Genomic DNA, 15,011 nt, shown 5'->3' with positions numbered 1-15,011 from the left:
GAGGAAGGAAAATGCACGTTCAAGAGCGCAAACCCTCCCCCTTTCCTCATATTCCGTAATGACTGTTTTGAGTCCTAAACAAACATTTCCTATCAATTTTCGCGGGGAGTAGGGCCAGGGCAATCTCGACACTAAGGGACGGGGACACAGACAAATCTGTTCCAGGACAGTGGCGGAAGTGCCATAAAATGAGGCGTCCATCTGCCACCCACAAAGCAAGTCTCTCTGTCTGTTTCCCAAAGTGTTCACAGGCTTACCACGCTTCCTGAATGTCAGTGCGAGTTAGCAACCAGAACTCTGATCTGAGTGTGATCTCGGACGCTTGTTCCTCTGCGCGCTGAGTAGGGGAAAATTTACACCAAGCGCACTTAGGTGGGCTAAAGGGCTGATCTATTTACTTCTGAACTCGCTAGCGTCTTTCTCCTGGGAGCTAGGCGAAGCCGCCTATTAGCCCCCGCAGAGTTTGGGAGCGACGCGCAAGTGGAATTGGAGCTGCCACCTCACTTTCCACGATCGAACCCGGTGTAAGGTGTCGGAAGGGGAATGGGTAGGCACGTTCAGGAGTCGCGCTTTGCGTTCCCACCCAGACACCAGCGAAGCGCGGAGCGGATGGGTTCACAGCGTAGGCCACTTTGAGAACTCCGCGTGACATTTGGGAGTTCTCTTGTCTGGCTGAGAGGCAAGAAGCAGAGGCACCACACCGCCCCCTTCTCTGACTGGATCTCTCTTCACCGTCCAGCCTGAACCCACTCAGGTAGTCGGACGCCGGCCAGGGAGTCTCCACCTCCTCGCCAGCGGCAGCCATTCGGAGCGCTTCGGCGCAGAGGGGGTGGGGCCCATTGGCTGCGGGGCGCTGCCAGTCTCCGGAGGGGGTGTGGTGGGGGTGGGGTTTGGGGCCGCAGAGGGTCGGGGCTGCTCACTGTTTGTTGGGTGGTGGGTGAGCTTGAGCGTGAGCCGGCTGCTGAAGACTTGCCAACAGTTCCGAGTCAGCGAGAGCGCGCCAGAGAGAGCGCGCCAGAGAGAGCGAGAGTGAGGGAGTGAGTGCGAGGGGATCTAGAGGAGCCAGGGCGAGAAAGCGAGGGCCCGAGGACCCACGATTGAGACAGAGTGACCATGGCTGTCTCCGCATCTCCAGTGATCTCTGCAACTTCCAGCGGCTCCGGCGTCCCGGGGGGCTTATTCCGGGCCGAACCCCTGTACTCGACTCCCGGGGAGCCCCCTCGTCTCACTCCTAATATGATCAATAGTTTCATGGTTAATAACCATAGCAGCAGTGCCGGAGGTGGCGGGGTCGGTAGTGGCGGCGGCGGCAGCGGCAACACCAACACCAATGAGTGCCGCATGGTCGACATGCACGGGATGAAGGTGGCTTCGTTCCTGATGGACGGCCAGGAACTGATCTGCCTGCCGCAAGTCTTTGATCTTTTTCTCAAGCACCTGGTGGGAGGCTTGCACACTGTGTACACCAAGCTGAAGAGACTGGATATATCCCCCGTGGTGTGTACTGTCGAGCAGGTCCGGATCCTCCGCGGGCTGGGGGCCATCCAGCCCGGGGTAAACCGCTGCAAACTCATCACCAGGAAAGACTTCGAAACTTTGTTCACCGATTGCACCAATGCCAGGTGAGACACTCGTTTCTTGGCTCTCCCGCTTCTCTTACCCCTTTGGCCTCTTCTGCATGCCTCACCACCCTCATCCAACTTTGTTTGTAGAGTGAGTCTTAACTAGTTTGCCTCTATTCTTCACGCTGTAAGTCGGTGGGGAAAGAGGACTAGAAGGTTTCATTAATGCCGGTGCCTTCTAGTCCGCGCTCAGTGCAAGGGCTTGGGTCTAAAAACGTCCCGCACAAACTTGAGTTTGCAGTCCTCTATTGAAACTTTCCAGCCTTTTGCCCTTATCTTGCATGGCTTTTGGCTGCTTGTGGTTATTTGTTAATTTCTCTCTTTGGTTTTCTTTCCTGCTCTTTTGTGGCCGCACGGGTCGGATAGGTTTTCTTCTGAACATGGATACCAAGGGCTTTCTCCGGGGGCTGGCTGAGCTGTAAACTGGGCTCCTAAGCTAGCAAGCCAGAACACAGCATTTGGGGCATGCAGGGGGTGGGAAGTCTAGAATCCATCCCAGAGGGTGATTCGATCCCCATCCCGTGTGCTTGCTGTGAGAACGTGTGGGGTGTGTGGTGTTGTTTGTGGTGGTGTTGATGTGTGTGTGTGTGCAAGTGCGCGTGAGAACGTATGCCCATGCTTGCTGTGCAAAGCTCCCCAGTACACGATACAGGAAAGTCGATGGATACTATTTTTACAAAAGGACGACGACAAATATCACTTTCCTGGGATCGTCCGTTTTGGGTTATCTGCAGAGGGCAATGTGGGGCATGAATCACTGTGGCTGGGACTGGATTGGATGTTGGTGTACAAGTTGGCAGATTTTCTAGAGAGGATGCTCTCAGCTCTTCCAGGTGAACAGTTGGGAGGATCCTATTCCCTTAAAGACAGGATTCTTTAAATGTTGATGGTCAGCTTCCCTGGTTGTAAGTGTACCTCCTTCATATCACAATTTAGAAGTACACTAGTGAATAAATGTCCATTTGCATATGAGAAGCAAATTGTGTTCAGTGTTTCTGAGTTTAAAAAGAAAAAAAGAATACTCAAGATTATCTGACTTTTTAAACACCTGTGAATTAGTCTTCTAGTGTTTATTCCATCTCCAGTTTGGTAACATCTCAGGAAAGCACAGATTTGGCACAAAAATCACCATCACGTGGTTAAAAGGAGCAAAGGGTTTTGTTGTAAAACAGCACTACTGCTTATTATTTTGCAAAAAAAAAAAAAAAAAAAAAACCTTTCTCAAAAATGAACTTTAAATCATAACGTCTCTGGGTCTATGAACTAAAACTGTAACAGTTTACCACATCTGTTGTAAAAGCCGTACAGTTGAATGATACTGACAACTTGTAGGCAAACTGTTGCTTACTGTTACTGCTACAGTAAGATAATGCTACAGAACTTACAAGGGAACCTTTTTCCTTCTTTTTTTTTTCTTCCATTGAGCAGTGTTTTTCTGTGTTCAAGCAATTAAACAGAAAACTGTTTATGTAAGAACTCCTACCTGATTCATATTTAGGGCTTACAAAACCGGTTTATTGTATCAGCTTTTCTTAAGGAAGATAGATGGCCTTAAAACACAAAGGATAAAGGCTCCCTCAATAAAACAGGCAATTATGGATTGTAAGAGTAAAAAGACAATTTTATTTTGACTACAAAGCATTTTTATTAGTACACAAACTAAAAAGATTACAAGAGACTTCAGACAGTGGCCATCTAATTCATTTGTTGCCATCCAAAACACTCAAACATTTAAATAATTGTAGACATGAAAACCTATTCTCTTATTAACTCTCTCTCTTTATCAGTCTCTCATCTCCCCATCCCTGTTCTTTCTCTCTTCCCCCTCTCCCCTCTCTTACAAATGCCCATTCTTAAAGTGGAACAGTTATTACACTTAGGAAATTCTTCCTTCCTCAATTAATTTGCACATTCTTGAGAAAAACCTATGACTACAATTTTCAAATAAATAGATTAGTATTTTAATATGATTTTGATACTTTTCTCTATAAATGGAAACTTTTCCTAATTTTTATTAGAGCTACTTATTAAAAAAAAAACATCCAGAGGCCGGTGATCTTATAATATTTTTGGACCCTGTTATACCATGTATGTTTAGGTTATTATTTTTATCTAATTAACTTTTATTTACTCCTTATCACAGCAATAGTAACTTTTCGTGTGTGTGAATTGCTTGTGTGTATGTGTGTGTATAAAGGTGATAGAGAAATATTAAATATGTAGGAAGAAATATATCTGTGATGTGATTCATGTGCCTTCTATTGCATTTTCTTTTCTCTATGGATATTTTGTTTGTTATATTCATATTTTAAAACTGTGTTACAAGTATTGCAATTTTCTTAATTGTAAAAATTTATGAAGTATATTCTATGAATGCAATCCATTAGTGAAGATGAGGAAAACTACTAGAAACACACTTAAATTGCAATTTTAGATAGAAGAAAACCACAATTTCTGGGAAAAATCTAATTAATGATAAAATGATATCAACAAATTTTAGTGATTCAAAGTGCCCTCCTAACCACATTATTAAAATTACAAAATGTAATAATGCATTTAATAAATGCTATATGACTTTAGGTGAGATTATTTACAGAAATGTATACTTTAAGTTACTCCCCAAATCTGAATTTTTAAAGAAAATTGTGAAATTTTTAGATCCACATTATTTCTGTGACTTTTCTATTCAGTGAAAAGAAAGGTAAAGGATGTAAATAGGAAAGAGGTCCAAGAGAGACAAAGTAAGGTAGATGAGACTCCAGGCCAGGAAGAGAGTAGAAATGCAGGAAAAGAGCACAGTGATGCCTTGAGATGGAGTGAAAGATGGAACAGAAGAGCTTATAGAGATGCTCCAAGATGAGTGATGTACCAGTGGAGATCTGGCTAAAGAGGATTGTCCTTCAGGACTCATGACTTCTTAGTGCTTCTAGCTAAGAGCAGGGAGGGAAGCGCAAGAAAAAAGTAAATGTTTAGCGAATGGAAACTCTTAAACACCATTCTTATTTCAAAGAAGATTCATCTTCATCGCTTGATGGATAAATGTTCATTATATGTTGTTGAATGGAAGGCCTATTTGTAATGGTGTCATTGGCAATTTTCTCTTCCTGTATAATAAACATTTATTCCCTTCTCTGTCAAGTATGTGGGGAAGAGTACAAGTCCTGACTTAGAGCATTTGGAATGCTTTCTATGCCATCCCAGAACACACAAAATGTACTGTTTTCAAATTGGTCATTTTCAAGGACCTTGAGGTATTACTACTAAGTGATATTTTGATTTGCTTCAGTGCCCATTGTGTACACTGAAGAAAAATGAATGAGTAAAATATATACATAATTGTTTCTTTGATAGTACTGAAAGTCACAGCAAGAACTACCAGTGCCTTATATTAACTATTTTGTTATTAGCCAATTATTGAAATATTTAGTTGTCTTCCTAGAAGTTAAGAAATAATATCTGCTTCAACTACTAGAGAGATAGTGAGATTAAAACTCCTGACCATTCATTGTTCTGTTTGACAAGTCAAGGTTTACATCTTTGTAATTTCAAAGAACTGTACAACATTTTTCCTTCATGACTGTTAACTTCCAAAATTAATTATAAGGGTATTATTTTGAGGATTTTTTTTTAAAGGATGATAAAAATAATCAACATTAAATGGGAAAAAACCACTATACTGTTTTGGATTTTGTTTTTGCAGATAAAGCACTGTGATTTCTGTGTAATATTTTGTACAAGAAAACTTATAGTTTTTAATACCAGAGAGGACAGGCAGGTTTAGAAAGCGAATGTAGACAATTTTCATTCTTATGCAATAGATTTTTCTTACTAAATTCTCCTAAGTTTAATGCAGCAGTAAAATATTAAATTAAAATTGTTTTCCCTAAATATGAAAATGACTAAACAATCAATAGATTTTAGTGTTTCTCTTTTTACCTACCTATCAATATAAAAGTAAAATATTGTCAGATTTCATGACCAGCATTTAATTTTGTTTGAGGGCCAACTGATTAAATGTTATTTGGTCATTTAGAGTTAAATGGGTGCTTGACGAAACAAGAAAGAATGACTAAGAAAACATTTTAGTAATGCATTTGGAGACATGATTCAACATATATTCAAACCAAACAGAATTCAGTTTTTAAACTTAAAATTTCCAATTGTAGTTTCTTGTTATTTTGATAGTATATAAACAGAACACGAATATGGTTTTATATTAAAGATATTTTTAATATCAAAGCACATTTTACAACATTTTAAAACTATTTTCAAATACTAGAAATATGGTTATTATGAGCACTCAATGAGTTTAGCTTTGTATTCAAACTTGATGAGTACTTTATAGTTCATAATCTATATAGAGTAGCATAATTTACTTTGAAAATTTATGTTTTACATTTACAGTTAGGCAACATCAAATTTTTGCAGAACTTGAATCACTTTCCTGAGCTAATATTTTGTATCGCTTACATTTTAAGTAATGATAAAAACATTTTAGAAAAGAATCTGTGTAGTAAATGCACATTCTATTCTATAGGATGATGAAAAGACAGTCATATTGTCTGTTAAAAGCAGCCACATGGTCAACAATGCTCTGTCCTTTATGAGAAGAATGATGTCAAGATTATAATCAAAGCAATTATAATTATATGCCAATGCATAGACCTTCCATGTTTACATTCATTTTAAATATACGTTTCTGATTTACCAACAGTTTTGTATTTAACTACTTTAGCTGGTATTCATATGCGCCTCACTCATTTATTAGGTGATGGATACTGCATTAAAGAAATGATCCATGACATGATGCAGTATATCTTTGGATTTTTATGTATCATATGATCCTCAATGTATAGCACATGAATGTCAATAAATAATTAGTACATGATGGTCTTCAGACATTAATGTTTTATATGGCTTTACACAGGAAATACCTAATACCTATAGAAGATATCAAGTCTGAATTATTTGATGCTTTCTTAGGTAAATTTATTTTGTCTTAATGAAATTCATAGATGTCTTTAACATGCTTCTAGCAGACAAATACAATTATGAAAAGCCTAATCAGAACATGTTATATTTCAGTTGGTAATCTCGCTCTCCAGTGGCACTTCGTCTTATGCATTTAGAGATACAAATGATTTGGGGTTATCTACTCTATACATTTTAAGTATGTATTAAAACCATCCTAATTGATCCAAAACTGAAAATATTATGTTTTTGCGAAAAAGACATCAAACCTTTCCCTCAAAGCAAAACAATTAGGTATTAATGATATTCTTGTTGCATATTCAAAAAGCCTTTGGTTGCATTTATTTCCTCCTTTTCTTTTTCACCATCTCAACCTGCAAAACTCTTCACTGTCACTTCAGATCACACAATTCTAAAAAGATAAAACAACATTTAAACACATTTGCTTTGGAAGGGAAATTGAGCATTTGCACCCAATAAGCCTGATTGTGAAACTGCATGCAAATTGTGTTTTGATTTATCTCTTTTACACTTTTTTCCATTTGAATTGATCTTGCATTCATTTCACCAAGCGGCTCTGTGAGGCTGCAGATGTTGCCCTGTGTTTAATAAATCAATGAGACAGATCTGAATGAATCACTTCAGATGGATTCTCTGCTCGGTTTGATGTCTAGATGTTATTCTTAGCTTGTTATCATGACAGATGCATTAATGTTCCCATACACTGCCAGCAATGTCAAAGAGATTGAAGCTTTTAAAGTGGCGGCATCCCTTTTTCCATTTTCTGCTAGAACAACTAAATTTATTTTATTTGAGAATCAGAGAAAAATACCAAATCAATCTTAAGATTTTTCATGGGAAAGAGTCTCAATACTCATGCTATATTGTGAACTATTCCAAAATGGTGGAAATCAACATATTAAAACCTAAATATAGTGTAGCTGCTTAATAGTGCCTCTATATTAATATTTAATCATAGCAGGAAAAATGAGAATTAGTAATATATGGTTGGGACACATTGAAAGTGTCACTATAAATAGAATAATACTGTATCCAAATTGATTACAGAAGGGTGTTAGTTTTTAAATCCTTACTAATAAGCTTTTCGTTGGCTTAATGCAGCTGCAATATACTCTTATGAAGGGATTTAGAACTCCTTCAGGATTTAGTATTTTTTTTAGTAGGAAGGAGACAGTCTGTCCATTGTGTATTCATCATTTATTCACTTTGTAATGCTGAAAATCCCAGAAAAGTTTATTTCATGTTAATATATTTATATTCTGGGTAATTATTTATAAATCATAAATTATCCAGTAGCAATAAATGCTACTTTTATAGTTTAATTTCTTAAGCTATAGAAAAGCATATGGTCACCAAAAGGAACTTTGATATCACTCTAGTGAAATTTATTACTTACCTCCCTTAAATATCATAACCACCATACTTCATTTCATTTAACCCATGGCTTTGTTTCCTTAATTCTGAGAGAGAAACAATGCTGTCAATTGATGTGAAATATTTTGAATTTAATATTGTAGGTGATATAACTTTTCAGTTAGTCTGATATTTGAAAATGCAAATTTTAAAAAGGAGATTCAAATTTTCTCTTTTTCAGCTTTCTGAAGAATATGTATTTTAAAAATCAGTTTTTAGAAGTAGATCCTCTTTGAAAGCCTATACAGTATTCCTTAATTATAATTTTATTCCTACCTTTATTAGAATAGGAAAACAGTTAACACTGTTCTATGATACTGTTTAGATCTCAAATTCAGGAAAAATTGTATCTCAATCAGTTAGGCTAATGATGGATGTTTATGATACATATACTATTATCTATGGTAGAGTTTAAAGAGAAGTTTAAAATGAACTTCAGTAAATTATGGGACAATAGTTAACTTTTTTCCAAATTTTCTTTAAAACGTGTAAATGCCTTCATGGTGGTATCTCACCACATCCTTCTTCAACACTAAATTTGTATGTTAAAATTGGTGAAAATATTATACTGAGACTGTGAGTTTAAGAAGTAACACAAGTTGTTTTATGCAAAATTGAATATACTTTAAGGAAAAGGTATCTTTATCAATACCTATCATGGTATCCTTAAAAGAGAACTGAATTTGTTACATAAAACAAAACCTTGGGTTTATAATAACAATTTCTGAGGAGTCATTTTTAACTCCAGTAATGTTCTTTGAAACGGTTCATGAAGCCTAATATTGTGTGTATATTCGACACTTAATTCACATTTGTTGAATGAATACAACTATGCATACACATATACACACATTTATTCCTCTTATCAGAATTCTTTGCAGATTATGATGTTCCTTAACAAAAGGTAAGAAATAGTTAAAGTATGCAGTTATTGAAGAGATACTAATCCTGAAATTTTAAATCCAATATAAAACAATTTGTAATCATGCCATAGACCTTTCACAAATACACATGTAAAGGTATCAAAATCTAGTATATGAACTTAGACTATTTGAAATGAAGTACATCTTCAAAGCAAGTATGACTTCTTGATATTTCCCTTAGGTGAAAACCCAGTAGAGATGCTCAAATATTATGAAAAGGCAAGAATTAATAAGTAAAGTGAGCCTAAGACCATAAAATGATTATTGGTGATTTAGATTTATACTACTTGATATGAGCACTAACCCTTGTGGCAGTTGACTTGTGATCCTGTTTTCAAACAGTAAATACATGTGTATTCAAAATGAGTTGGTAACAAGAGGGTTTTCCTCCCTTCTTTCTAGTCTGTGACTAGAAATACAAATACATGTTAAAAATAATGATTTGATTTTTTTACTGAATAATCTTAAGACCCAATCCAATGGAAACTCAAATTTGCATGAACTATCCTCCTCACCACCCATTTAAAAAAGAACTTAATTCTTTCAGGTGTAATTAATTTTGAAGAGTAAAATTTCCTTTAATCTAGGAACCCTGAAGTTGAAACTACTTGTACCTGTGTACTATTTTGACCCATTACAATTACTTTGTTTATTAGAGCAAATTGTGGTGGAACTTTGTAATCATACTACTGGAAAAATACATAGTACAGGAAAGTTTAAAAAATAATAAACCACAGTATTTTTATTGCTGTGTAATCTTTTTATTTTTAAACAAATTGACTGTTCAATGGTGCGTAATGTAGTGTGTATACAAAGGTATATAGCATTCGATTGCAGTTGTGTACAGTGATCTTATCAGGTTGCTAGCAACTACTAGCTGGTAACAGCATTTGGGCTACATTTAGTCTATCTGCTATTTATGTGATAGGTTAAAAGAAAAAAGTATTATTGATCTGTCGCCGGATTAAAGTTTGAAATGGGCAACAGCCTGAACACAAAAGCCTTTTTTTTTTTTTTATGATTTCTCAGCTTGCCATTGATCTAGTTTTATTGCATTCATTATTTATTAAAAGAATTTGCAAGCTAAACATAACGTTAAGCTAGTTTGCACACAGGGACCGCACTTAGGAAATTGAATGGAAATTGCATTAGAGATGAACATCTGTGCTATTTTTCCACTCATGTGTTTATGGGTTTGTATAAAAGGTGTATTGGATTAACAGTTATAACCATTATAGCTTATAGCAATATGTTAGTTTCTGAGCTTTCAGTTATTTTGTGAGAAGTCTATCTTTCATGTTTGTCTAAAAATATAGTACTATCATCACAAACAATGTTAATTATGTATTTATTTTTACAAACAATATTTAGAAAAATTTATTTTTATTATCATACTGTTAATGCATTATGTATGTTATGTGTGCATTATGAGATATCCTGCTATACTGAAGTAAAAACGTTTTGAAAACATATGTAATTATCATATAAGACTATACTGTCTCTTAATGGCCTTTGGTAGTAGGGTATATAGGTGCAATTACAGAGTATCTATTTTAAGAATCTTGAGTTTAGTGCCATATTAAAGCACACTAAATTCACAGAACTATGTAAAAACTTTAATATGATCATCCATAAAATATTATATATGTAGTCAAAGCCTTGATCATTCTAAAATGATAGTAAATGTGCACACACCGAAGACTTGCTCTATATAACACTACTGATGATAAGATGGGATACATTATGATATGGTTCCCCTTTTGGGTTCAATCCAAGGAAGTTTAATTACCAAACCTCAAGTTGACCTCCCCAGAGGACATAAGTTAGATCCCAGTGAGTATGGATTTTTTTTTGGTGTGTGTTTTGTTTTTGTTTTTGTTTTTGTTTGGGACAAGGTCTGGCTCTGTCACCCAGGCGGGAGTGCAGTGGCAACCAGTGAGTATGATTTTTGCTGTATTGTCTTTAAGCTATAGACATTTGGAAAATTCATGTCTATCTACTTAATTATTGGCATTTAAATGAAATTTTAAAAACTTCTTTACAACCATTTTGATCGCTCATGATTAGATTTGTTATGATAGCCTGTGTGTGTGTGTGTGCATGTGTGTGTGTGTGTGTGTGTGTGTGTGTGTGTGTCTGTCGAGCATTTATTAAGGGTATTCTTTGTGGTGCCAGGCAGTGGTCTAGGTGCTAAGTGCTGTGAATGAAATGAACAATACAGTCTGTTCTTTCATGGACCGTACAGACTACCATTATGCTATCATTAGCTTAAGGTGTATAAGCTGTATTATCCCTCCTATTATATTTACTAAATTATGAAATATTTGAGATTACAAAATTTTGCCACATCTATTATTGAATAATCCTTAAATTTCCTTTCCCATATCTGCCTCATGCATTATATCAGTAAACATTAGACCCTTTTTCAGTCTTTAGAATTATACCAGAAAAGTCCAATTAAAAACAGTCAGTTATTAAGATACAAAAGAAGGCATTTTAGTTTTATGAGAGCAGAAAGTGTGCTTATAAAGTACACATAAAAAGGAGCATGAAGTAAAACATGTATTTCCACTTAAGAATGACCATAGTTAATTGACCTTAGTAACTTTTTATATATTTGTTAAAAGGGATATGAATTGTTAAATTCATAAAGTTAATCAATCCATGAAACACATGTTTTTGTAATAAAATGTGCAACTGTGGATTTTTTAAAAATTTATGTTAAAAAGCTTGCTTTGATTTGTGTTAAGAGTTTTAAATTAGTAAGATCCTCAGTCTTAGAGCATCATTTGCTTTGCATGTGGTCCTGTACAGTATTATGCCAAAAATTAAAACAGAGATGAGTGATTTGTTTTTATTCATCCAGAGTACATTGACCCTTAATATGTTATGTTTAAATGTAAATAACTTTAGAAAACCAGATTATTTGCAAACATGTATAATTAAATGTTTAATGTTACTGTTAAGCTTGCTGCTTTGAAAAATATCCTGTAACCTGTTAAACTTCTAAATTTATTTTGTAGAAAAATCTGTGAGTTCCCCCTAGGTTTTTATCTGAGGTATGCAAAAGGGGAATTTGTTCATAGAAAAAACATTACTCCATAGTACATTTTATGCATAGCATACAATCTTCAGGTCTCACTTTATAAGCCAATTAGCATATTAATTTTAAACATATAAGTGTGATATTTTCCAATTCAATTCATTTCGACAAATATTTAGTAAGCACCTACTATGTGCAAGTCTCCTTATCAGGGGAAGTGGTAATACTAAGAACTCGCTACATTCTTATTGTTTCACCTCCAGATTATCTAGGTTGAGTTTTATTGTTTCATGGTTAACTCTCAGCTAACCTACATTAGTGGAAGGAAGAATAAATAATACATATAATTCAGAAATGTGGAAAATTAAAATAACATTGATTTGGCTTTGCAGTGCATTATAAAATGTTCTCGGCATATTTACCTGTCTAAATAAAATTTACTTATTCTAATATTCAATTTTATTTACTTTTTTTCTCATTAAACTCTCTTTTAATGGGTCTCAAAATTATGTGACAGATTTTGGTCAAGTTGTTTCCATTAAAAAGTATTGATTTTAAAAACTAATAACTTAAAACTGCCACATGCAAAAAAAAAAAAAAAAAAAAAACCCACACACACAAAAAAAAAAAACAAAAAAAATGAAGTGGTCCACAAAACATTTTTATTTCCTTCTGAAGGTTTTACAATGCATTGTTATCATTAATCAGTCTTTTACTATTAAACTTAAATGGCCAATTGAAACAAAGAATTCAGAGACTCTTCTTCCACCACTGATTAAGACTGGGGTGTCAGGTATTAGGGATAATATTCATTTAGCCTTCTGAGCTTTCTGGGCAGACTTGGTGACCTTGCCAGCTCCAGCAGCCTTCTGGTTCACTGCTTTGATGACACCCACACCAACTGTCTGTCTCACATCACAAACAGCAAAGTGACCCAGAGGAGGATAGTCTGAGAAGCTCTTAATACACACGAGGTTGCCAGGAACCATATCAATGATGGCAGCATCACCAGACTTCAAGAATTTAGAGCCATCTTCCAGCTGCTTACCAGAAAGGTGATCAGTCTTTTCCTTCAGCTCAGCAAACTTGCATGCAATGTGAGCCATGCGGCAATCCAGTACAGGGGCATAGCCAGCACTGATTTGCCCTGGATGGTTCAGGATAATCACCTGAGCAGTGATGCCGGCTGCTTTCATTGGTGGGCCATTTTTGCTGTCACCAGCAATGTTGCCAGAACGAACATCCTTGACAGACACATTCTTGACATGGAAGCCCACATTGTTCCCAGGAATAAAGCTTTATTTCATTTCACTCAAAGCTTTATTTCACTCAAAGCTTCCTGGTGCCTTTCAACAGACTTTATTTCAGTTGTAATATCGACTGCAACAAAGGTGACTACCATACCGGGTTTGAGAACACCAGTCTTCACTTGACCAACAGGCACAGTACCAATACCACCAATTTTGTGGACATCCTGGAGAGGCAGGCACAAGGGCTTGTCAGTTGGACGAGATGGTGGTAGGATGTAGTCCAGAGCCTCAAGCAGTGTGGTTCCACTGGCATTGCCATCTGTACAGGTGACTTTCCATCCCTTGAACCAAGGCACATTAGCACTTGGCTCCAGCATGTTGTCATCATTCCGACCCGAAATTGGCAGAAATGCTACTGTGTCGGGGTTGTAGCCAATTTTCTTAATGTAAGTGCTGACTTCCTTAATGATTTCCTCGTATCTCTTCTGGCTGTAGGGTGGCTCAGTGGAATCCATTTTGTTAACACCAACAATTAGCTGTTTCACACCCAGTGTGTAAGCCAGGAGGGCATGCTTACTGGTCTGCCCATTCTTGGAGATACCAGCTTCAAATTCACCAACACCAGCAGCACCAATCAGGACAGCACAGTCAACCTGAGATGTCCCTGTAATCATGTTCTTAATGAATACAGTAGTCATTACAGGTGTTAGCAGATCAAAACCTGGCAAATTACATGAGGCCAGTTGTTTACTTTAACACACCTTCCTGTGTTTAGAACCCCTAAATAACCATCTTCCTTCAGTTAAATAAAAATTTCTTGACACCAGAGGAATTATAGCTTTGGGTTGGAAAGCATTGATGAGTATAACTCTAAATCAGATTTCTGTGAAGCGTTTCTACTCTATGCAGAGAATAATTAATTGATTTTCAGCTTGCAATTAAGAAAAGGAACATTATATAGTCTTGATGCTGATTATATCCTGTCAAGAGCAGTCATTTTGATGATGGGCACATATAGAACACTGTGACCTCTAAAGAGAGTAGTAACTGCTCCAGTGTTTAATTGGTATACGTACATTTGACAGAGCCACATTCTTACATTTGCAGTTCTTTTGGGTTGTTCCTTGAGGACTGACGGGTTTTTGTTATTTTAGGAGCATGTTCTTTTTTATGAAGTCATATGATGTTTACATAATCCCTATTCTGCCACAATCTAAAGCTTTTATTATTTTTCCTTGTTTTCAAGTGAAAGTAAGTTTATCAAGAAAGTAAAGGAACAAAGGAATGACTACTCCATAGGCAGAGCAGCCTAAAGCTTTCATTATTTATGGTTTAGTCTCATTGAATTGAATGACAGATATGCTGTGTATTCAGTTTGGTGTTTTGTTTCTTTTTTTTTTTTTAATTTTTTTTTTTTTTGTTTCCAAGATGGTTCTCAGTTTATAAATGTAAATAAAATCCGAGAATTCCTTTTTTTTTGAGGTCTTTCTCTACATTAGTGGGAAATATGTAAAAGCCTTTGTCCCATATGGATTCATGTTCCTTCAAAGAAGGGGCAGTGAAGCTCAATAATTTAGTTTTCCATTATTTGGGAAGCCTCTTGATTTTACAAACAGGAGGACTATATTTCGGTCATGTTAGCATTGATAGAGTTCTATTTGGGAATGAACAAAGGAATGAAGCTAAAAAAGGGTGGAGAAAACTTGTTGAGAGAATGTTTCTAATGTAAATAGAGAATAGACCAGGAACTAACTGATAGGTGGGAAGT

At 36.2% G+C, this 15,011-nt stretch overlaps 1 protein-coding gene and 1 pseudogene across 6 annotated transcripts in view; one reads left to right on the top strand and one right to left on the bottom strand.

Annotated features, from left to right (window-relative positions):
* The first annotated feature begins 911 nt into the window (after positions 1-911).
* Positions 912-15,011, top strand: part of DACH2 (dachshund family transcription factor 2) — a 676,255-nt gene continuing 662,155 nt past the window's right edge. For all 6 annotated transcript variants that reach the window (XM_007992197.3, XM_037989462.2, XM_007992199.3 and 3 more), the window contains exon 1: positions 912-1,622. In XM_007992197.3, the coding sequence (XP_007990388.2) occupies positions 1,114-1,622 (509 nt within the window). In that variant the 5' untranslated portion in view covers positions 912-1,113. The remainder of the gene's footprint in view (positions 1,623-15,011) is intronic.
* On the bottom strand, positions 12,697-13,934 carry LOC103232294 (putative elongation factor 1-alpha-like 3; annotated as a pseudogene).

Source organism: Chlorocebus sabaeus, chromosome X, assembly GCF_047675955.1.
Source record: "Chlorocebus sabaeus isolate Y175 chromosome X, mChlSab1.0.hap1, whole genome shotgun sequence".
In the NCBI taxonomy this organism is placed as follows: Eukaryota; Metazoa; Chordata; class Mammalia; order Primates; family Cercopithecidae; genus Chlorocebus; species Chlorocebus sabaeus.
Note: the sequence above shows the minus strand (reverse complement) of the source record. Positions and strands in the feature narration are given on the sequence as shown.